General features: G+C 40.4%; 1 protein-coding gene across 1 annotated transcript in view; it reads right to left on the reverse strand.

The window, feature by feature from the left end:
* Positions 1–14,656: 14,656 nt before the first annotated feature.
* LOC147458966 (uncharacterized) overlaps positions 14,657–23,555 on the reverse strand; it is a 75,895-nt gene continuing 66,996 nt past the window's right edge. The window contains exon 6 of the mRNA XM_086510375.1: positions 14,657–15,735. Coding sequence (XP_086366501.1) covers positions 15,202–15,735 — 534 coding nt within the window. The 3' untranslated portion in view covers positions 14,657–15,201. The remainder of the gene's footprint in view (positions 15,736–23,555) is intronic.

The raw sequence follows: 23,555 nt of genomic DNA on the forward strand, positions 1-23,555 counted from the left end.
GTTTAGGCAACATTTTAGGCCAAGCAATACCAGTATTTGTGGTAGAAATCTCCCAATTAGAGTCAGTATGCCCCAGCCAATAGGATTTATTTTCTAATCCTTCTTTCCAAACCACTTAAAGTTTATACTAGTTTTTGTGAAAAAATCATTCCTATATTATGCAAAAATATGTGATATTTTTTTGTAAGAGCCAGGCACCATGACTCAACTGAGACACTAAGAGAGTAGATGATCTGAAAACCCAATTTAAACCTACCATAAGGTATGGAAAGAAGTAAAATATATTTAGTTTACAATGAGGACAAGTTCCTCAAAGTATTTCATATGAAAATTTAATAGCTACCACCATGCAAGGATAATCATGCCAAACAACTCAGAAAGCTACTTCAGTATATCAGCAACCTTGTTGAATGAAAAATAATCCAAAGATCAAGACCAAAATTTCATTGACAAATAAACCTAGGGAAATATTGCTCAATCAGCCCAATCATAGAAGTTTTTTTGGGAAAATTCTGATTTACCACGGCTATCCAACGTACAACAGTCAACAGAGAAAAAATTGTGTATAAATAATCATACTACCGATTCCTCTTAGCAAAGTAAGTGCAATCACCATAAGATAACTGAGATCATATCTTTTTGAAAATAACAGTATGCAGACAGTACATAGCCAAAATAATCCTAGAAGAATTCCCTTAAAGTGCTCAAAAACCTCGCCATTAACTAGTCTAGGCAGCAAGCATCAAAAGCAAAGAACATGATGGTAAATAAGTCTTTTTTTTTAAAACGCAAAGAAAGGGACCAGTTCAGCCTCAGCCAGTAAGGAGAAAAGAATTATCACAAAAGTTAAATCAAAGTAAGGTATCATTAAAGTAATTGATTATGGCAAAAATAAACTAGAGGTGTGTTTTGCAATAACCTTTTTTATATATCATGCATAGTTTAGCACCTTGCTGAGAGGTGGTGCCCTACTCGACCAGTTCCATAATGCAAGGAGTTTTGCAATCCACACCAACAATATAATTAGCAAAAAATCCCTCAAACTCACTTTCTAGAACACGCACGACACAAGCAAGAGTAAGAGAGGGGCAAGAGCAGCCCTCACCTTTGAGTAGAGGCCCATCCAGTCGACGTCGGGATAGAGACATCCGTAGGCGAGCTTCCAGAATCATCATAATATCCAAGTGTAGGCGGTGCTCAAGCTTATATCAGTCTATGTACTTGCACACGTGAGAGAGAGAGAGAGAGAGAGAGAGAGAGAGAGAGAGAGAGAGAGAGTGGGGAGCAGATATTGCATTGTTGAGCTTTAGGCAGGGAAAAAGCACGCAGAGAGTCTCATGATGCCACTTGGGAGGAAAACCTTATTTAAGGATGTCTACCCCATAATGCCAAGGTCATCAACCATTCAAGGTGGGTATGAGGGGAGTGTTCCTATTACAGTAGAGATTAACTCACCAAATTGTCTAAGGGTGAGTTCCTCCCATAGTTACACTAAGGGCAGGATGGTGTGATCGGGGGTTCACTTTACAAGGAGAGTTGAAGGTCCGGGACAGGTTATTATAGGGGTGAGATAAAAGTTGACCGACACCCACACTTTGCTTAAGGGTAATTTCCCTAAAGGGTAACTACAATAGTTTTAGGCCGCTAGGTTAACCAATCAAAGCCAAAATATAGTTTGTCAATTCAAGACCAAAGTACGTGATAGGCTTAGAATGAGGGGTGTGTGGGTGTGTGTGTGTGTGTGTGTGTGTGTGTGTGTGTGTGTGTGTTGGGGGGGGGGGGGGGGGGGGGGGGGGGTGCAATACCAAATTAAATACATATACACAAAGGAACATGACGTTCAAAAGACCGATGGCTTTAGATGACTAGGCAAGGATTTGGACAGAAATGACTCAAGTCTTTGATTCATTAGTGTACAACATAATAAGAATGAGGTATCATTCTAATGATTTTATACAAAAGTAGGAGAATTGTTGAGGTCATCCCGGTTGAATCATCAAGGGTCTTTAGAGTGAGACTGGAGCATGCTAAACCTTTTTAAGTCAACATAGAATTCTCACCTGCATCCATATAGTCAAGACAGCAGATTTCAAAGAACCTATCAATTGTTATCCATGTCAAACTTAAAAATTACTAGACTAACTAATGTCCTTAAATAATCTCAAGAATTCCCCAGGATCTTAAAAACCTTTCATTATAAAAAAATATCAAACCTTCCACAAGTTAAGAAAAAACTTATATGATGAAAGTGACTTGAGAAGTTTTGTTTTTTGAAATTATAACCATAATGTATTGGCCAAAGTCGAGCTCTTCAAATAGTAAATCCAGCTAACCATAGTAGAATTCAATGGCAAGTACAAAATCTCCTAGAAATCCCAGATTACCCAAATGTTTTAATATAGAAGGGATTAGTATTGAAGCTTTAGTCAAAGCAAGCTCATACATCATACCAATTAGGGTATGTCAGCCCTATATAGGTTATCAAAAATCCAATTTTCCCAACATATGGCAAAAAGTTGTAGTAGCAAAAATCCCAAAAAAAACCATAACCTATGAAGCAAAAGATAAATTCTGCCTAGCAACCACAAAGGGACTAGTTATCAACTCAGGAAATTATACCAAAGCCGAGCATAAATACAGAACATTAGTAAAGTAGCCAAGATGTATGTTTCAAGCTATGTCCAAGCTAATATGTTCATAAACAAACAAGAAGTTATCGAATCATAGTGTTTTAAATATTTATTGGAGTAACTAGGATCTAGAAGTACAGCAAAAGTTCACACGATCACATTATCGAAACCAGCAATGAACTAGTAAACAAGATCAAATTAAGATTAGAGTATAAGTATCATAACCAACAGCATATGAAGTAATAGCCAAGACAAAATTTATATCATTATATTAGAAGTAATAACCATCAGAAGCAATCCCCATAATTGGAATCAATCCAAGAAGGGAGTACAACCAAAGTGTTAAGCAGATTTTAACTTGAGCTAGATTTGTGAAACAAAAATCAAAATGTAGATTGGAGAACCATATAGTAACCCATTTTGAGTATTAAAATATTGTCTATAATCTTCTTTAGTAACCAGGAGGGATCTAGTCACTATAAAAGTACAGCCTAAGTGTTAAGCAGATTTTAACTTGAGCTAGATTTACAAAACACAAATCAAAATGTAGATTGGAGAACCAATAAAGTAACCCATTCCGAGAAATAAAATATTTTCTATAATCTTCTTTAGTAACCGGGATGGATCTAGTCACTGTAAAAGTATCCCAATTATCTAGGAGCAATCATCAAGTCAAAACAATATCATTGTTTAACAAATTCTTCCTTCTCACGCTTGGCCAAGTAGTCAGTAAGGGAGAAAAACCGAGCCAGAATTTCGTTGTATAATCAGGTGATTACTATCAAGGAGGAGACCAGTAACATGCAATAGTCCTTTTTAGGGGTCACAAAACCAACACACTAGTACTCATTCTTTAAAAAATGATCAGTGACAGCTCAAAGAGCAAGCATAGTGATCCTTAAAATGAACCTATAAAATTAAATATTCTCAAAATGATCAATTAAAAGCATTAAGTTCCAGCATAACATAAGGACCCATCCCATGTCCCTAGTTCTTTGCAAAACCAGAAGAATCAGCAAAGTGAACTCATTCAAACTAGTATAATGCCCCAAGTTCATTGTGGACTATCAACATATAGGGGAGTTAAAATCCTACAAGGTACAAAGCCAACACTAGGACCTGTACACCCATTAGCACCACCTCCAAGTATCATAAACAGTTTCCCTTGGCATCAAAGAAAAAGCTGAAGTATCAACCCAGAGCAAAATCTGAAGTATCATCCCAAAGCTAAAAGAAGTTTTTTTATGAAGTCCTCAAGTATTTAGCCAAAAATCCTGAAGTAACATCCCTAGTCCAACAATGTACAACAGGAATTTTAACTAATCCATTCTGCGTAGCCAAGCCAAGTAAAATGGGAAGGAAAAAACAAACTCTGCCTAGGACAGTAGTCTAGAGAGAAGGACATCACTTATTTAATTTAAAAAAATTCAACCAAAAACCACCCTTATGAAGGAAGCTATGGGTAATATATGAAGCCAGCAAGCTTGTAGTGATCTATGAAGCAATCGAGTGGGTAATCCATGAAGCCAAACCAACTGACATTATTCCAGGCACATTTTAAAATTCCCAAAAGAAACCAATGTTAAACCAATAAAGTGAGCCATTCCGATCAATTATGCTAAGAAAAACCCAACTCATCCAATTGGACCATCTCCAAGTTTTTCCATAGCAGAATCATTATCAATAAGAATCAATCACTATGATGATAACATGAGAAACAATCTATCAAAAAAAAACAAGCCAAGGCCATACAAACATCACCAACAATCAAGAGCTGCCTTATATAAGCCTTCCTGAGTTTTTTTTAATATTAGTGAGCCAACTAAAGTGAGAGTTCAACTATCATAAAGAGGCCAGCATGACAAAGTCCAAAGCCAGATTCATCAACATGTGAAACCATAATCAAAAGTTAAAGAAAGTAGAATAAGACCTGCTATTTTAGTAATTTCTTTGTACAAGGAGGAAAATCTGGCAAGTTTGCCCTACAACCTCATTGTCTTGAGGTACAATCGGTTCAATCAAACCATAGCATGCTAGAAATTTGGGTAACCCAAGTCATGTCATTCATCGGATGTGATCAAGTTTATTTAGCTAAACCATTGTTAATATCTCAAAGAAGCAGTGAGACAAGCCTAGTTTTTTATATAAAAATGAAACACTTGTAAACTGTTGTAGATGACATGTTACGGTGTAGCCAAATCAACAAACTCCTAGAGATTGAACCCCACAACAATCAGTAACCAGCACGATAACACCCCTTAAGTCATATATTCTCATTGACTCATGCTCTTGAAGGAAGAAAAATACCAACAGTTCAAGCCTAAGTGAGGTATGGAGCATTAAAAACCAAAACCACTAATCCCAAGTCTAAGTGAGGGAAGCAGGCCCCTCACCTATATTTATAATATAATAGGAAGGTAGAAGAAGAAAGGTGGCCAGCTCTTCTCCAACCATCATCGTACAAGGAGGGAGTTCCAAAGGTGATGAGGGTATCCTCCATTACATCTGTGATGTGCCCATAGTGCTGAATATTAAGGGCGACAAAGAGATTGCAGAGCCTCACGAAGACGGCGGGCTGAATTAAACACATTTATAAGGACAGTATAAATGCCCGATTCATAGTAAAAAAGAAGTAAAAAGGGGTTAATCAATGTAGTGATATTTATATTAAGGGGTTGTTCCCACTGGTCAAGCACTCTTAAGGGTTAGAGTGTGAAGCAAGGCAATCCAATCAAGAAATCTTAAAGCTTTTAAAACTATGTAATGGAAATGGCCTATGAACTTTGAGTATAGCAGAATTAAGAGAATTAGAGTGAGAATTTTTGTGAGATTACTTTGAGAACATAAAGGGTGAACTTAATTGATGGTAGCAACATGAACATAGTACTTAATTAACTTGGCATGAAGAATACTTTTGCAAGAGAGAGAGTATCAGAGAACATGACAATAGTTGAGGACTGGATTTACTTGGAGCCGCGGTCCCCCCTCCAAAAGGCATTTGTATTATAGATTCTCCCATCAAGAGAGACTTGTTACAATACAATATTTGTGTTCATTGTGACCTTGGTGATGCTATGAAGATGAAAAGCTTTATGCATCACAATCTTAACATAAAATTTACAAAAAGCATTATCCCAAGCCTCAGTCCCAAGGCCTCAAACACCTTCGAAGGTGGAGAGAGCTTGCGGGGAATGAGGGTAGGGAAGAGGAAGAAGAATCATACATAGAAGAAAGAAATAGTTCCTCACTTATTATCACTCTTCTTGCTTAGAATAGCATAATAGCATAGTAATGAACATGAAGAAGATGGAAAGCTTAAGCATTGAAGCATGGCTCTTGGTTGGATTTTCATTTCATAGCCAAGAGTGTTGGTGTAGGCTCTCCACTTATCCAACAAGCTTAGAGAAGGAGATGGAGCTCTTGCACTTTGCACTCCACACAATGAGAGAATGTGTATGTGTGTGTGTGTGTGTGTGTAGGAGAGTATACCCCCCTCTCATGCATGGTCCACCTCTCCCTCCCTCCCTCTCTCTCTCTCTCTCTCTCTCTCTCTCTCTCTCTCTCTCTCTCTCTCTCTCTCTCGTATTATTTTATTATTTCATTTGGACATGTGTCCTCTTTTTCCTCTTTGAGACAAAAAACTTAATTATTTATTTTTATGTATCTAAATTCTCATTGGAGCCCTTTAAATCCTATCCAATAGCATTCAAGCACATCATGAGAGCCACCTGTGGAGGATCATTTGAACATGTGTCTTTTATGCTTATTAAGTCATTTGATTAAATTGAATACTTCAATGACTTAGTCAATCAAGCATGGAAACGTTGATGCCTCTTGAGAGTTGTCTTTGAATTGAATAATTCAAGAACTTTAGTCATTTAATCATGTGAGAAACATCTCAAGCTTTTGGTAAGGTTCCCACTAACACTTAGCAAGCCAACAAGCATCTCATGCTTGGGTAGGATCCCCACCTCAAGGTCATCCCTAGCTTGCCTAAGGTCAAAGGACTTTTGAACACCAACTTTTGGAGGTATTTAATGAAGCTAACCCTACGATCTTTAAGCTCCATTCGGTAGCATTTCTCTTTAACATACCGTCTCTCATTTGGACCCCTTTTAACCTTGGCCCCATGTTGAGACAGATCCATAAGCACATGACTATATTCTAACCCTTGTTCACGTTTATTCTCCCACATTAAATGATCAGGTTAATATGAGAAAATCATTTGGGTTGGTTAGATATTAGATTTTATGACATTATCTCTCTCTTGAAATCATAGTCATCCTCGACTATGAGGTAGAAGAGATAAAGTCTTAGTCATTAGTCTGCATTTCTTAGTGGGTAGAGGATCCCTTTTCACCTTGCGACATCATTCTAGAATGGATGACTAGTCCATTTGGTGCTTGGAAGACATAGCTGCCTCAAGCATGTCTGCTCTTTAGTCCATATCATACTCCCAAAGTAGAGTGATAAATTCTACTTGGTGTTTAAGTGACGTCGTCATCACAAACATGATTCTAAACATGCATAATATTTAAATTTGTGCATAAAAGAGGATTAATCTTATAAGAGAAAAACATTGTTCATTTAGAAAACATTTACATTTGCTTACTCTAGTACAGCATTGTAAGCATCAACAAGGTTCATACTATCCTTAAGTTGTATTCCTTGCATCCATCTAACATCTTCAAATGGATAATTTTTTAACTTAATAAGATATCGTCGCATAATCTTACCATGCCGTAGTACCTTGTCTCCATACCGAAGGATACCTTCGAGTTGTAGCACCTCTTCTTGATCTTCGATTTTTGGAGGGTCTTTGGTAATTGGTTCTATTGGTGGCTCTCCTTTTTAGGGCTTAAGTAGAATCACATGAAAAGCATTGTGTATGAGCCAATGGTTGGGAAACTTGAGTTGATAAGCCATGTCATTGATTGGCTTCAAGGCCCGTAGGATTTTTGCCCATTGTTTGCCTCAATAGAGCCTTGGAAAACTTAAGTAAGACCCAATTATTTTCTTTGACCGTTAAGGCCCTTTTGTGCTTGTCAGCAACAGCTTTTTGCCTTTGTTGAGAGGTAGATATAGCCTCCTTAACCTTTTGAAAAGATTCTTGTAGGTCACGGCTATACTTATCAACAGCGAAGATCTTTCCATGTACTTTAAGTAGCAAGGGACTTTTAGGTCTTCGCTCTATGATCTCAAAAGGTGCGTTTCCTGTAATAGTATGGACATTATTATTGTGCACATACTCTACAAGGGGTAAGTACTTCTCCCATTGCGATCGTTTATATACTTTTGTAACATAAGTCTTTAGTAGATCAAGTATTGTAAGATTGGCTATTTCACTTTGGCCATCCGTTTGTGGATGGTAGGCCGAAGAGAAATTCAATCTTGTACCTAGATTTTCAAAGAGACCTTTCCAAAAATTACTAGTCATTCTAAGATCTCTATCTGACACGATGGATGTTGGTAATCCATGGTGTTTGAAAATCTGAGATATGAAGATGGTTGCCATTTCTTGTGTCTTAATAGTCTTTCTAACTGGAATAAAGTGTGTTTGCTTGCTAAACTTGTCAACTATTGTCCATATTCCCGTATTCCCATGGATAGACTTGGATAATTCAAAGATAAAATCCATGGATATACTCTCCCATGGTGAATTAGGGATTGGCAATGGCTAGAGTAATCCAAGTTTCTTCCCTCTATCATACTTAGTCTTTTGGCATACCACACATTTTGAAACATACTCTTGTATGTACACTTTCATGGTAGGCCAATAGAAGTATGTCTCTACTCCTCCAAGAGTAGGTTGAGTGCCTCTATGTCCCGCATAGGGAGGAGCATGGGATTCATACATGACTTTGTGAGGAAGGAAGTAGGTAACACATAGCCTATTTCCATGGAGAAGATAAACATCTTGCAAGGTGAATGGTTCCTCTTTTTTCCCCAAAGCAAGGGCTAACATTACATCTTTAAAGTCAGGCTCAATAGCATACTCATCTATCATGGAAGATAGATCATTGTGAGTTGCTATAGACACCCAATTGACTTTGGTCGTCGTGAAAGTGCATCGGCCACTTGATTGTGCTTACCAACAATGTGAGCAATATGAAATAAAATTACGAAAGAAAATTTACCCACCTCATTTGTTTGTCGAAAAGCTTGATTTGTGTCATGAAGTACTTGAGACTTTGGTGGTCTGTTTGCAAAATGAATGGAGTCCCCGATAAATAGTGCTTCCATGTGTTTAGGGCATGTAGAACAACTAAAATCTCTTTCTCATAAATGACCAAGATCTGTTCATCCGTATTGAGCCTTCGGCTCTCATATGCTATGGCATTTCCTTCTTGAAGCAAGACTGCTCCAAGGCAATCACCACAAGCATCACATTGGACCTCAAATGGCTTCGAGAGATTCGGAATCATGAGGACTGGTTGAGAGGTAAGCTTCTCTTTGAGCTTATCAAAAGATTTTTGCTCCTTAGCAGTCTATGAATACTTAACGTTCTTCTTTGTTAAGTCATGTAATAGTCCTGCTATTTGAGAAAATTTTGCTATGAAGTGTCTATAGTATGCACGCATATCAATAAAGCTTTTTAGCTCATGTAGATTCCTTGGATTAGGCCATGCTTTTATTACCTCTAACTTCGATAGATCCATATGGATACCACCTTGAGAGACAATATGACCTAAGTATTGAATCCCTTGAAGGAAAAATTCGCTTTTCTTTTGGTTGAGAAAAAGCTTGTTCTCCCTTAATGCTTGAAAAATCACTTGGAGATGTTGCTTGTGTTCTTCCAAGGACTTGGAGTAGATGATGATATCATCAAAGAACACTCCAATGACCTTGCGGTAGGGTCTAAATATTTTCTCCATCAAACAATTGAATGTGGCTAGTACATTGGTCGAGCAAAAATGGCATAACTAGATATTCATAAAGACCAAGCGTTGTACGAAGCGCGGTCTTTAGGATATCTTCAATCGTTATCCTTATTTGATGATAGCCACTTTTAAGGTCAATCCTACTGAAGTAGATAGAGCCTTGTAGCTTATCAAACAGGTCTTCTTTCCGAGGCAGAGGAAATCTGTTTTTGATAGTGATATGGTTTAGTGCTCGATAGTCCACACACATATGGTATGTACCATTTTTCTTTGCATTAAAAGGACTGGAGAACAAAAGCGAGAGGAGCTAGGCTTCATCATCCCTTTGTCTAACAATTCTTGTACTTGCCTCATGATCTCCTCTTGTTGAGCTTGGAAAACTTGATAAGGAAGCTTGTTAGGCGGCGAGCTTCCTGGTAGGAGCTCAATTTGATGGTCATCATCCCCTCGTTTTGGAGGTAAGTCCATAGGGATATCATCAATGAAAACATCTTGGAATCCATTTAGAAAAGTAGACAAGTCTAACTCTTCTTGATTCCTGCCATTTTCATTTGATAAACCATTAGCGTCATTAGTGGACTCTTTGACAAAAATCATGTACGCAGAAATCGAGCTTTTCATTGCCTTATCAAAATCTGGTGAATTTACAAGTCGTATAGTACGACCAGACTCATTAGCATCTATATACATGTTCTTTTCCCTGTAGGTGAAGTAGATTCTCTTTTCAAGAACTTCATGTTGATAGCCATGTGATGTAACCATGGCGTCCCTAGGATAGCATCCTCATGTTGGAAAGGAGAGATGAAAAAGTCTTCTTTGTCAACATAGCTTTGAACATGAAGCCTCAACTTCCCAATCAAGGGAGTAACAAAGGCTTGTTGTCCCTTGAAAGCTGTGTCATCCATTATAATATCTCCCATCTCAAAAGCTTGAATGCCCAACTTGGTGGCAAACTCCGTTGATATGAAGTTGTGAGTAGAGCCAGGGTCAAACAAAATGAAGGCATCATGTTCCCTTACCTTTCCCAAAGCATAGGAGAGAGATGATCCTTTGCGATGAGCATCCTCTTTTGGAGCTTTGATGGTGGAAGCCCTAGGAGTCTCATTGCGAGCATTTTTTTTGAGACAAGAATGATAGCCATGTCCTTGCTCCCTACACTTAAAACACTTATTGTCCTTATGAAAAGCTTCAAGCTCTTCATAAGAGAGTTTGGTTTTACCTTTGTAAACTCCCTTCTCCTTGGACCTATTGTTGTTGTTGGAGGAAGTGGCTTGGGAATAATTTTGGGCATTGGTTTTTCCCTTTGCATCATTTTTGTCTTTGTTTTCCATGGGTTTGACATTCCGTCTAGTCCCTTGTTGGAAATTAATGCGGAAAGCAACCATGGTGTGGTGGATTACTGCGGTGACAGAACCAGGCCGTTGAGAGTTGATACTCGGTCATTTCTTCAGGTAATCCCGCACAAAATTGTTCCTTTTGCTCGGCGAAGTCTCTTTTGGAAGGCAGTAGCCTTGAGATGTAAATCCCAAAACTTGTCCACAAATTGTAAATAGACTCATGTGAGAGAAGCTTCAAACTGTGCCATTTGGTAAGTACTTTGTTCTTTGCATCGCTTGCAAAGAGCTGCTTCATGATGGAAACTCGTAGAGTTTTCCATGTCTTTGGGGCTTCACCGTTGCCACCAAAGGCTAGCCCACCATTGAGAGCCAATTTTTGAAAGTGCATAGCTACATGGCATAGCTTGGAGGACTCCTTGAATCCCTTGTCTCCAAAGGCCGCATCAAATTGGTGGATGAAGGCCAATACTTTGTCGATGGCACCGAAGGTTCCATCATAGGTAAGAAAAGAGATACTCTTTCCTCCCTCTTTGAAATTCTTGAGCTTTTGTGATCTTCACCATGCAGGGTATGATTTGCGACGTCCTCAACTCTTGTATTCTCTAGGAGAATAGCCATAGCTTTCGTCGGGAGAGGAGGAAGGTGAAGAAGAAAAAGAAGAGAGTGACCTCTTTCTTGACCTTTTGTTCCTTTGTTTCCTTCTTCCATTTAACAGTGACAAGGAGAAGGACTCTATGTTCACCGTTTCCTCATGGGAGGAGTTGGCGATCGTCTAGACCGTCGTCTTCGTGGAGCCATATCTTCAGAGTAACTTAGGGATTCATGACTTTCTTGTTCTTTGGATTCCTCCTCGCGTAGTATGGGAGAGAGTCTTCTTTCGGGGGTTTCATCAAGAGGCCTCCTAAACTCTCTCTCCTCTTAGAGAGGAAGCAAAATTCCATAAGCACAAAGTTGTCGAGTAGCTTCGGCTTGTAAAGTAGGGTTGCCCATAGCTTGAGGTAACCTAGTAACAAGATAATTGATAAACATGGGGGCATCATCATTAGCACATTCATATACAAAATCAAAGTTATCAATGTTTATTCTACTGTCTTGGTTATTGTCAGCCATGCTAATTATACTTATGTGTTTACTTAGTGTATTCTTTAGCAGCTCAAAACCTTAGTTGCTACTCCTCTTACCCTTTGAAAATAAGCACTTAAGTATCTACACCCATGGCTCGAATTGGTTAATTATAGAGAGTAGTGGGGTGGGTCTAGCATAGCAGAATTACCGAGAGATAGCTCCTTTCGAACTTCTTATGGCTCAATAATGATAAGCCGTAGGCAAGTCTAAAATGACCCCATTATTAAAACCAAAGCTCCACAAGTATACACCATATCTCATATAGCGAGCTCAACAAAACCGATAATCAGTCACACTTACCCTAGTATAATTAACAAAACCAACCATTAATAGACTACTTAAAGACCTCTCTTTTTAAGCAAGAAAAGAGAAACCACATGCTCTAATACCAATGTAATGGAAATGGTCTATGAACTTTGAGAATAGCGAAATTAAGAGAATTAGAGTGAGCATTTTTTTTAGATTACTTTGAGAACATAGAGGGTGAACTTAATTGATAGTAGCAACATGAACGTAATACTTAATTAACTTGGCATGAATAATACTTTTACAAGAAAGAAAGTATTAGAGAACATGACAATAGTTGAGGACCGGATTTACTTGGAGCCGATCCCCCCTCCAAAAGGCGTTTGTATTATAGATTCTCCCATCAAGAGAGACTTGTTACAATACAATCTTTGTGTTCCTTGTGACCTTGGTGATGTTATGAAGATGGAAAGCTTCATGCATCACGAGCTTAACATAAACTTTATAAAAAACATTAACTATCCCAAGTCCCAAGGCCTCAAACACCTTCGAAGGTGGAGAGAGCTAGCGAGGAATGAAGGTAGGAAAGAGGAAGAAGAATCATACATAAGAAAAAAAAATAGTTCCTCACTTATCATCACTCTTTTTGCTTAGCATAGCATAATAGCAATAGTAATGAAGATGAAGAAGATGGCAAGCTTAAGCATTGAAGCATGGCTCTTCGTTGGATTTACATTCCATAGCCAAGAGTGTTGGTGTGGGCTCTCCACTTCTCAACAAACTTGCAGAAGGAGATAGAGCTTTTGCACTTTGCACTCCACATAATGAGAATATGTATGTGATTATGTGAGAATATGTATGTGTGTGGAAGAGTATATCTCCCTCTCATGCTTGGTCCACCTCTCTCTCTCTCTCTCTCTCTCTCTCTCTCTCTCATATTATTTTATTATTTCAATTGGACATGTGTCCTCTTTTTCTTCTTTGAGAAAAAGAACTTAATTATTTATTTTTATGTATCTAAATTCTCATTGGAGTCATTTAAAACCTATTCAATAACATGCAACCACATCATGAGAACCACATGTGGAAGATCATTTGAACATGTGTCTTTTATGATTATTAAGTCATTTGGTTGAATTAAATCCTTCAATGACTTAGTCAATCAAACATGAAAAGATTGATCTCTCTTAAGAGTTGTTTTTGAATTGAATACTTCAAAAATCTTCGTCATTCAAGCATGTGAAAAACACTTCAAGCTTTTGAATAAGGTTTCCACTAACACTTAGCATGAGATGCTTGGGTAACATTCCCACGTCAAGGTCACTCCTTGCTTGCCTAAGATCAAAGGACTTTTGAACACTAACTTTTAGAGGTCTTTAATGAAGCTAACCTTACAATCTTTAAGCTCCATTCGGTAGCATTGTTGTTTAACATACCATTTCTCGTTTAAACCCTTTTAACATTGGCCGCGTGTTGAGACAGATCCATAAGCACATGTCCATATTCTAACCCTTGTTCCCGTTTATTAACCCACATTAATAATGAGTTTAATATGAGAAAATCATGTGGGTTGGTCAAATATGATCAAAGCAATTCGAAGCCACTCCTTGAAGGTAGGAAGTGCCAAGTAGAGACTTATAGTAATCATTGATCGTTATATCTAAAGAGGAGACTAAAAAGCAAAGGGTTATGGTGAACATCCCAATACATCGAATTAATCAACTTCATCGTGCACATCATGAGCCAGAATCACTCATTGAGGAAGTAAAAAGTAACTACCCAAAATAATCCTCCATCAGACAATAAAGCCATCAACTCTACCAACAGCTCAAGTGTAAGTGTGTATAGCTAGATGTATCACTCACAATCAGATGAACTGACCAAAAGTGTGTGTGTGTGTGTGTGTGTGTGTGTGTGTGTGTGTGTGGATAGGCTTAGAATGAGTTGTAGATGGAAGTACCACTCAAAGTAAGCTAACCTCCTCTTTTAAAGACAAGATTAAGCCAAAAAACAAGGATACAATTTTGAAGCCTCCACTGGAAGACTTTTTGAATGAACACGTAAAAGATAGTGATGTGTGTGTGCGCGCGCACGCGCCCACAAAGGGGTTCAGCCCAATATGAAAGCTATAGATTTAACATATCAAGTGGAGTGCCCTCGGATCAAGTCAAGCCATACTCAGTACTGAGGTTTCCAACGTGTAGAGTATGTCATTATTAAACCACAGATGCCAGTGACGTGTGAGTGAGAGAGAGAGAGAGAGAGAGAGAGAGAGAGAGAGAGAGAGAGAGAGTGATTTGAGATCTTTTTTACACACCTATAAGTAACTTCACTTTTTCTGAATCTACATAAACTATCCAACATGAGCAAACTTCACTTTTTCTGACATTGACTCAAGGCACTGCAAACATAGATGACACAGAGGTTCTAGTAGATATATGCAGCAAAAAAATTGCCAGATCATGAGCCAAAAGCATCGAAGGGATTGTTGGTTCATCTTCTGCTTGAAAAGCTGCCAAGAAGCCCATCCAAAACATTTGCTTCACAAATCAAGCAATTCATAATCCAGCACCACTGCACAGCCCTCGCAAAAGACAAAAAAATGTTGATGCAGAAGCTAAAGTTTTTACATTGTCTTTTACAGCCAGTTATAAAAGTGTTCATGGACCCTGCTCCACAAATATTTCTACTCATTGAAGTAACATCTCAGAAATACGCGATAAAATTGGAGCCTTGTCTCTGAGCGCACCAATACCATGCCTACATCTGTGCTCCTTGTAATGTAAGCCATCCACTCCTTCCAATCACTTCCTGAACAGGGAACATTGGCTGGAAATAGAAGGCCCTAATCGCGTGTATTGTACAACGATGCATCAGAGTCCCCCTTGTGGAGAGCCATGCGAGGACAACCGTTCACTACTGTTCAACATGAAGCTGTCGAAAGAACATTCCATAGAGGAAAACATAAAACCCCACTGACTGTTACCTTTGAATGTACCCTTCAACAAATTGGTCATGTTCACCATAAGAGTCAGTCTCATCTGCAAGAACCCCTTGTGATGACCTTCTTCGACCAGGAGCAAGTCGAGTGGTTTCAAGAGCCTCGTCCCCGAGGCTTGTACGCCTACTGTCTGCACTGCCAACAGCTGTTGCACCAGACCTTCCTCGATCATAATCAGTTGGTCTACCTTCTGGTAACCGCGGTCGTCCTGTCTGGCCCGTGCCATCTATAGGAGACATATCATAGACTGTTGAAAATGGGTTGTGAGGATCAAAAAGTAAAGGATTTTGCATCCCATCCCTTTCCTTCAAATCTCGAACATTATTCTCAGAATCTGTTGGAGGCACGGCTGCCATATGCGCTTCATCTAGCTTCCCTGCACCAAACATTTGTTTGTGTTTGCGCAATGTTTCCATCTCCTGCCCAGTGGGAACGAACGTCCTCACCCTGTATTTTGTTGGCACCTCTTGACTTCCATCACTATACAAAACATAGTCATGATATGTGGGAGCAAACTGCAATATAGAAGAGCCAGATCTCTCTCTCTCTCTCTCTCTCTCTCTCTCTCTCTCTCTCTCTCTCTCTCTCTCTCTCTCAATCAGTTTAAAAAAAAAGGGGGGGGGGGGGGGGGGGGGGGGGGGGGGGGAAGGGGCCTCTTTTGTATTACATAAGCAGATAACAAAAAGCCCAAAGACAATACAGAAGCCCATAGGCATTACACTATCTAGAACTGGCAGTGAAAAACAATAAGACCAAACAGAAGTGATGCAGAGATATAAAAGATCGGTGATACATCAAAAGCTGGAGAGGAGGTAGTAAAGGATGATTGTAAAAACGAGCTATAGCAGAAACAGGCCACCGAAATAAAGCCGAAAACTCCAACAAAGAGAGCGTATCAGACTCTAGATCTCCGAGGCCGATAGGCGCACTCCAACAAAAGGTGCATCACCACCGCACAACAAGTTTGCATCAAAAAGACTTCTGGGGAGAGTCTCAAGCCATCCCTAGCAGCAATCAATGGGGCTTCAACTTGCAAAACATCAACATGAAGTAGGGTAAAGCCGAACATACTCACCAACCCTTCAGCACCACAGCCGCCAATCCCAACACCAACCCTTACAGGCACCCACCAAACAAGAGAAAATCCAGAAAAACAACATGCAATAGTAAAAACTGAGCAAGCAAACACAGAAAACACACACGCCAGGCACAAGCAAACACCATAGGCACACATAAAAGAAAGAAAGCGAACATAGGTATGTTACATGCACATGGCTCTATGTGCCATGGGGCCATGCTTCATGGACTTCTAGAGCCAATTTTCCAGTTTTGAAACCCCTTGCATAAATGGTTTGTACACGCGTTTTGACAGATGTTATTACACTACGGTAGGCATTTGGCATGACGTGCATATAGTTCTAGGTTAGCGGAATCCTCCCCACGTCAATCGGATTCGCGGGCAGGTAGATGTACGACAGTTCACCAAGAAACTAACCCCTTGGTCAAACTTATTAATAAATCGTTTTTTTTCTTTATTTGTAGGAATTTGACAGAGGTTTTGCCCTACCTCAACCTAAATAAGTTTATAGCCTGTAAACCTCACCTATAAAGAGAGCATCCAACCTAGTATTTGATCATAAGTGAAGATAGCGCTAGATTCAGCCTGGCATCTGGAGCCTTCAACCCTGGCCTTTCCTACAGCAGGCCATCAACCGCAGCGTTTTGTTGTGAAATTGCCAAATCAGCCCAGCGACAGCAGTTCACAGCCCTAGCCCTTGCCAGAATTGCAAATCAGCCCCTAGCGTTTTCAGTTCGCAGCCCTTCCCTCACAGTTGCTAGCAGTTCCCATTGCAGCCGGTACATCAACAGCCCATCCAGCCTCTCCTTGGCCATTCCCTCACGGTCGAGTGCACCCATTGTTGTCCATCATCGGCATCGTCAAGATCTGAGTTTTTCAGCCCTTCATTCCTCTCACATCGGGAGCCCAATTCAGCCCTAGATCTACCCCTTGGTGGCCATAAGCAATCCCACATCAAGAAGGATCCAAAGGTGCATCAAATCAGCCCGGAGGTCCCTCATCTTGAGGAGTTACCGCAGCGACATTTCCCATTCGAGTCGGTAGAGTCTACACTTGAGGTATTCCATGTGTGTACATTTCATTCACGCAATCAAAAGAAAATACCACATCAGCCACGGTGTGGGGGTCCCTTGAGAGGGTTGGTTGGGACCCCATCGGGTCTCTCTCTCTCTCTCTCTCTCTCTCTCTCTCTCTCTCTCTCTCTCTCTCTCGTATAGAGGAGGGAAAGTAGTGGTTCTAGAAAAGCGCTCACCATGACGGTGCGAGACCTATGGGGCGACGCTCCGGATAGCGGCGTGGAATTGTAATGGATCATATAGGCTAGATGTAGGTGCCTTTGAAGACAGCTTTAGGGACAGAGACATAGTTTTCTACTCAAAGACACACCAGATAGCGGGACAGCATATGCCACATGTGAAGGGTTATTTATGGGAAACAGCTGGTCGACCAGACAAGAGATCTCTACAGGGTAGCCGGGGTTCAGGAGGAGTAGCAGTCTTATTTAAAGAGGAGCTGAAACCACTACTACAGATTATCAAGAAAGATGAGCAAGCAAGGTGTATGTGGGTGAGAATGAGAGCCGAGACAGGTAGATTTCTATATATCGCTATATGCTACTTCCCTCCAAGTACCTCAGTCTACTCCTCACCTAAAGGACAATCCCCTTTCTCCATATTGAATAATGATATATGGGAGTTCTCTAGAGATGGAGACATCGTTATCTTAGAAGACTTTAATGCCAGAACGGCCAACTCTCAAGCAGTATTCTACGATACTTCAAAGGAAATGCTTAGAGAAGTGGATTTATCACAGAGGGGGCTTACTAGAAACTCACAGGATAAAGAACACACTGAATATGGGAGACATCTCATGGAGATGGAAACTATATATGGTTTGGCCATACTTCATGATCTAGAGAATTTCCCGTTATCTGGGGGATTCACATGCTTCCCGCACAGGCATGCGGCCAGTACAATAGATTATGTCATGACTTCACCAAGCTTTATTTCTAGTATCAAGGACTTTAAGGTGGGACCCAAACTGGTTGGGATTGCAGTGGCTCATGCTCTCTTGACCTTATCAATCTCCTTCCAATACAATGCCTCTCAAGTACAAAGGAAGAAGACACACACAAGATATACTTTCACGCCAGAAACTGATTCAATCTATGTGGAAAAGATCTATAATAGGATATGGGCAGCCGAACCAGTATATACTGTAGAGGAGATTACTTCTCAATTAACAGAGATACTACATGGAGCAGCACAAGAGACATACCCACATACTCAACCTGATCAAAAGAGAGGAGCTGGGAACATGCCTCAAAACAATTGGTATGACGAGGAATGCAGAGAGACGAGAACCCAGGTCCAGAAAGAGCTTACACTTGGGATCATCACATATAAGCAGTCTCGGATTGCTCTTCGGCGTATAGTACGTCGCAAGAAAAGAGCATTTTTAGCCAAACTGGAGAAGGATTTATATCAGCTCTTCTTGAGTCAGGACTCACATGAGACATGGCGCTTATTTCAAGAGCACTCACCGCCTCCGACGATTACTTCTCCTGAGATCTGGGGTCAATATGTAACATCATTATATATGGTATCTGAACAGCTGTCACAAAAATACGGAAGCAAGCGTAAACTGACGTTTAATTGCACTTCAAATACTCAAGAGAATTAGAGAGAGAGAGAGAAAACTTGACACTCCATTGGGGACCAGAAGATGGGTTGGTCCCCCCCCATAAAGAGAATATCTTTATTACTAACGGAGAATCTTTACAAGCACAAGAACGGGGCATACGCCCGTCCTCTATTCTTTCTTCTGTTCTGTTCTGACTACTGACTGAGAAAGTGTTTCCACTTTCTTTCTGCTTAGGGGATTTCCCCTCTTCTGCGAGACTGGTTGGAAGCTCTCGAAAAGAGAGTCTATCTTCCAAAACAACTCATCGGAAGCTCTCACAGAGGAGAGTCCATCTTCCATTATGTATTGCCTTCATGCTCATTCATTCATGCATCAAACACAAAAGAGAAACAAGCAAAATGCACACGCACATGCTTGCTGTAATTTTCTGCACATAACCTGAAATTGTTACCTGTGCACACCCCTACGCCGAAACAGAGGTCTTCTTCGCGATGGAATCGCGCCAAACTTGATGTAGAGTTAGGATAAGGAGAGAGAAGAGAATTTCTATGGCTGATCTGCTGAAAACAGCCCTAATCGAGGTGATTAGGGGCTGAAAACAGAGAATTACAGAAGCCGCACTCTGCTAAGAGAGCGTCTACGGCAGCTTCTCACGATGAAACTTCACCAGAAGGTGTCTATGACTTTGAGATCCCTTGTTCTTGACAATGGGAGCACAAGGCTACCACATATGTCGCAAGGGGCTGCTCTCAAGCTTCAATGGAGGGCTCCACCGCGTAGAGCACGCTCACATTAGGGGGGATAGATGCACTGCCAGCCCTGAAAATGGGGGAGGGGGGGGCTCCTAAATAGCCATCAGGGAGAGGGGACGCTAGGAAGAGAGAGAGGGTGAGAGTGAGAGTGAGAGAGAGTTAGTTTGCATTGGTTAGTGTGCCACTTGGCACACTTACTTTAAAAACTTAAAAACCATTCAACTTTTCACTTTAAAAACTTCTAGCTCATTAATTAGAAATGTGCAACTAACTAACAAATGCTACCAATGATTCTTTTATGAGAACACCAAAGGTCTGCCGACACAATGCCGCACTGACACTGCACCGCCTTTACCTGTTCACACTTGCCCGGCCGCCTGCCCGGGCACGGACCGTTAAATTTAATTTAACGAAACTTACCCTAAGGCTTTATTAACTTTATTAGCCTTAGGGTCACTGTTCTAAGGACCCCATCTCATTCATGTGCTTGTACTGACGAGCGTATTTTTTTTTCCTGAGCCTAAAATCTGAGGCTACTGCTTACCCATTTCTGAAGACACGATTTCCCAATCACTAGGGCTTCAGGGTAATTTCTGCTAAGGTCCCTCTGAGGTGTTGTGGCCCGCATTTAGGCTCACCTGAGGCCTTAGAACTGCTAGGTCTATTCTGGTGTGCACACAACTAATTAGATAATTCTTTTCTCGTAAATAAATTAATTATTTACAAAGTTTGACTTAGTTACATCCCTCTTGGTTCTAAACAGTTGACCTCAACTGTAGAGCGTCAACATAACTGTGCAAGATGTCGGGGTAGTCCTTAAGATCAGACTCAGTCATCCACTTTGCATCTAAAGGAGTGTAATTCTTAAACTTGACTAAATACTTTCGATGTAGACTCCCCGACTTGAGTTGTCTCTCCGAGTGGTGTATTATCTGTTCAGGTTGAAGGATTTCCTCGGTCTCTTCGACTTCTGGAGGATCTTCTTGTACGGGCGCCATTGGAGGAGGTCCAACATATGGTCGGAGGAGACTGACATGAAAAGCATTATGGATGCGCCAGTTAGAAGGCAAATCCAATCTGAAAGTCACATCATTGACTTTATCTGTAATTTTGAAAGGGCCGTAAAATCTATGGGAAAGTTTGACAACTTTCCCTTTGCCGACCCGCTTTTTCAATCTAGCTTTCTCAAACCGAAGAAGGACATATTGTCCTTTTTCAAGATTGAGATTCCTTCTGTGCTTGTCTGCTTTTCTCTTCTGTTGCTCTTGAGTACGAAGAATCGCTTGCTTTACTTGTTGATGGGCAATATCAATATTGCGCACAAATTCATCTGCGGCGAAGATGTTTTCTTTGGTCACCATAATAGGAAGTAAGAGTGGCTTCCCATAAATAATTTCGAAAGGAGCTTTACCAGTTGAGGAATGTATGGTATTATTATACGCAAACTCAACTATTGGTAAGTATTGTTCCCATTTGGATTGTCGTTCCGAAACATAGCACTTGAGGAGATCTAAAACAGTGGCATTAGCGATTTCGCTTTGACCATCCGTTTGAGGATGATAAGCTGATGAAAAATCAAGCTTAGTTCCCAAGTTTTCGAACAATGCCTGGCAAAATAGACTAGTCATGCGGGGATCTCTGTCGCTCACAATAGTCTTTGGCAATCCATGGTGTTTAAAAATCTGAGCTAGAAATATTCTAGCCATGTGATCAGCTTTGATCGTCTTCTTTACTGAAAGAAAATGGGCTTGCTTACTGAATCTGTCTACTATAGTCCAGATTGCATCATTTCCATTCTTGGATCGAGGAAGATCCGTAATAAAATCCATGGCAATACTTTCCCATGGCGTGTTAGGCACAGGGAGTGGCTGAAGCTTGCCATAAACTTTATGTCTGTCATATTTTACCTTTTGGCAGACTAAACACTCACGTCCATGTTTTTCAATGTCCGCACGGAGTGTTGGCCAAAAGAAATACCTTTCGAGGGCACTAGTGGTGGAAGCAATTCCCCGATGCCCGGCATAAGGAGAATTATGTGCTTCATTCATCACCTTTTGTCGTAAGGGCTGAGCTATGCATATTGCTTGTTGACGATAGAGTGTATTATCCCTGATAGAATAATGTGGCTTTGAGTGACCAGCTTGAAGATCTGCCCAAATTGTGGCAAAGTCTGGATCTTGAGGATGCATCTCGCTGAGAGATTCTAGTTCCTCATGATAAATTGTTGTTAGTGCATTGATCTTTGGACGCCTGGAGAGAGCATCTGCAGCTGCATTCTTTGTTCCAGAAGTGTGTAAAATCTGAAAATGAAACATTGAAAGAAAGTTGGCCCATCTCATCTGCTTTTCTGATAACTTTCTCTGTGTGAGAAAGTAGCGAAGACTTTGATGATCTGTCTTGATAATAAAATCAGCTCCTAATAGATAGTGTTTCCAAATGGAAAGAGCATGAATTACTGCCATTAGCTCTTTTTCGTATATGGAGGCATGCAACTCTGCATCTTTAAGGCACCGACTTTCATAGGCTATCGCGTGACCCTCTTGGTTCAAAACTGCTCCTACACAATCTCCAGATGCATCGCAGTATACATCGAAAGGTTTGCGAAGATCAGGGACGGTGAGAACAGGTCCGTGACTGAGTAGATACTTAAGCTTTTCGAAAGCTTGTTTTGTCCAGACCCCCAATGGAATGGAATTCGCTTCTTTGTGAGGTCATGGAGGGGACCTGCTATCGCGGCAAAAGCAGAACAGAGGCCAAGGAAACTTCGTACATCATGTACCGTAGTTGGCGTAGGCCATTCTACAACTGCTTGAATCTTATCAGGGTCCATTCTCACCTGGTTGTGAGATACTATATGGCCCAAATAGTGGATTTCTTTTAGAAAGAACTCACTCTTCTTAGCATTCACAAATAATTTGTGTTTGCGTAATTCTTCAAACACTAAGGCGAGATGGTTATAGTGTTCGTCTTCTGTCTCTGAGAAGATTAAGACGTCATCAAAGAAAACGCCTGTAAAGTTTCTGTATGAGTGGAAGATTCTATCCATCATTCTGTTGAATGTAGCTGGTGCATTAGTGAGCCCAAAAGGCATCACTAGAAATTCATACAACCCGAAGGTTGTTCTAAATGAAGTCTTATGCACATCCTGAGAAGCTATGCGGATTTGATGATAACCACTCTTCAAGTCTATACGACTAAAGACACTGGCTCCTTGTAACTTATCAAGAATGTCGTCAATCCGAGGGATTGGAAATCGATTCTTGATTGTGATCTTGTTTAGAGATCTATAGTCTATGCACATGCGGAATGTGCTATCCTTTTTCTGTACTAGCAAGACAGGTGAACAATATGGAGAAGTACTAGGCCTTATTAAGCCCTTCTCCAAAAGTTCGTTAACCTGCTTGAGAATTTCCTCTTGCTGCATTAGACTAACTCGATAAGGGGGCTGATTTGGAGGAGAACTTCCTGGGATCAAATCAATTGTATGATCCTCAGGTCGCGAAGGTGGGAGTTCATTTGGAAGTTCATCTGCAAAACAATCTTTATATCTTTCTATTAACTTAAGTCTTTTTTGCTCTAAAGAGGAAGAAAGTTGTGAAACAGACACATCTCTCTCTCTTGCAAAAATCAAGTACGCTGAAACACACTTTTTCATTTCTTTCTTGATGGCAATGTGATTGGCGATAGGAATACGCTAATCACCTGCATCTGCAAGTACAAGATACTCCTTTCCTTTATGAGCAAAAGATAAGGTTTTCTGAACATAGTCAGGAATGGGATGCATCTTGTAGTGCCAAGGCATTCCCAAGATAACATCGCATCCTTCAAGTGAAGCTAGTAAGAAAGACTCTTGATCCTTGTA

The sequence above is a fragment of the Adiantum capillus-veneris genome, chromosome 4 (assembly GCF_014529385.1).
Source record: "Adiantum capillus-veneris isolate H3 chromosome 4, ASM1452938v2, whole genome shotgun sequence".
Taxonomy (NCBI): Eukaryota; Viridiplantae; Streptophyta; class Polypodiopsida; order Polypodiales; family Pteridaceae; genus Adiantum; species Adiantum capillus-veneris.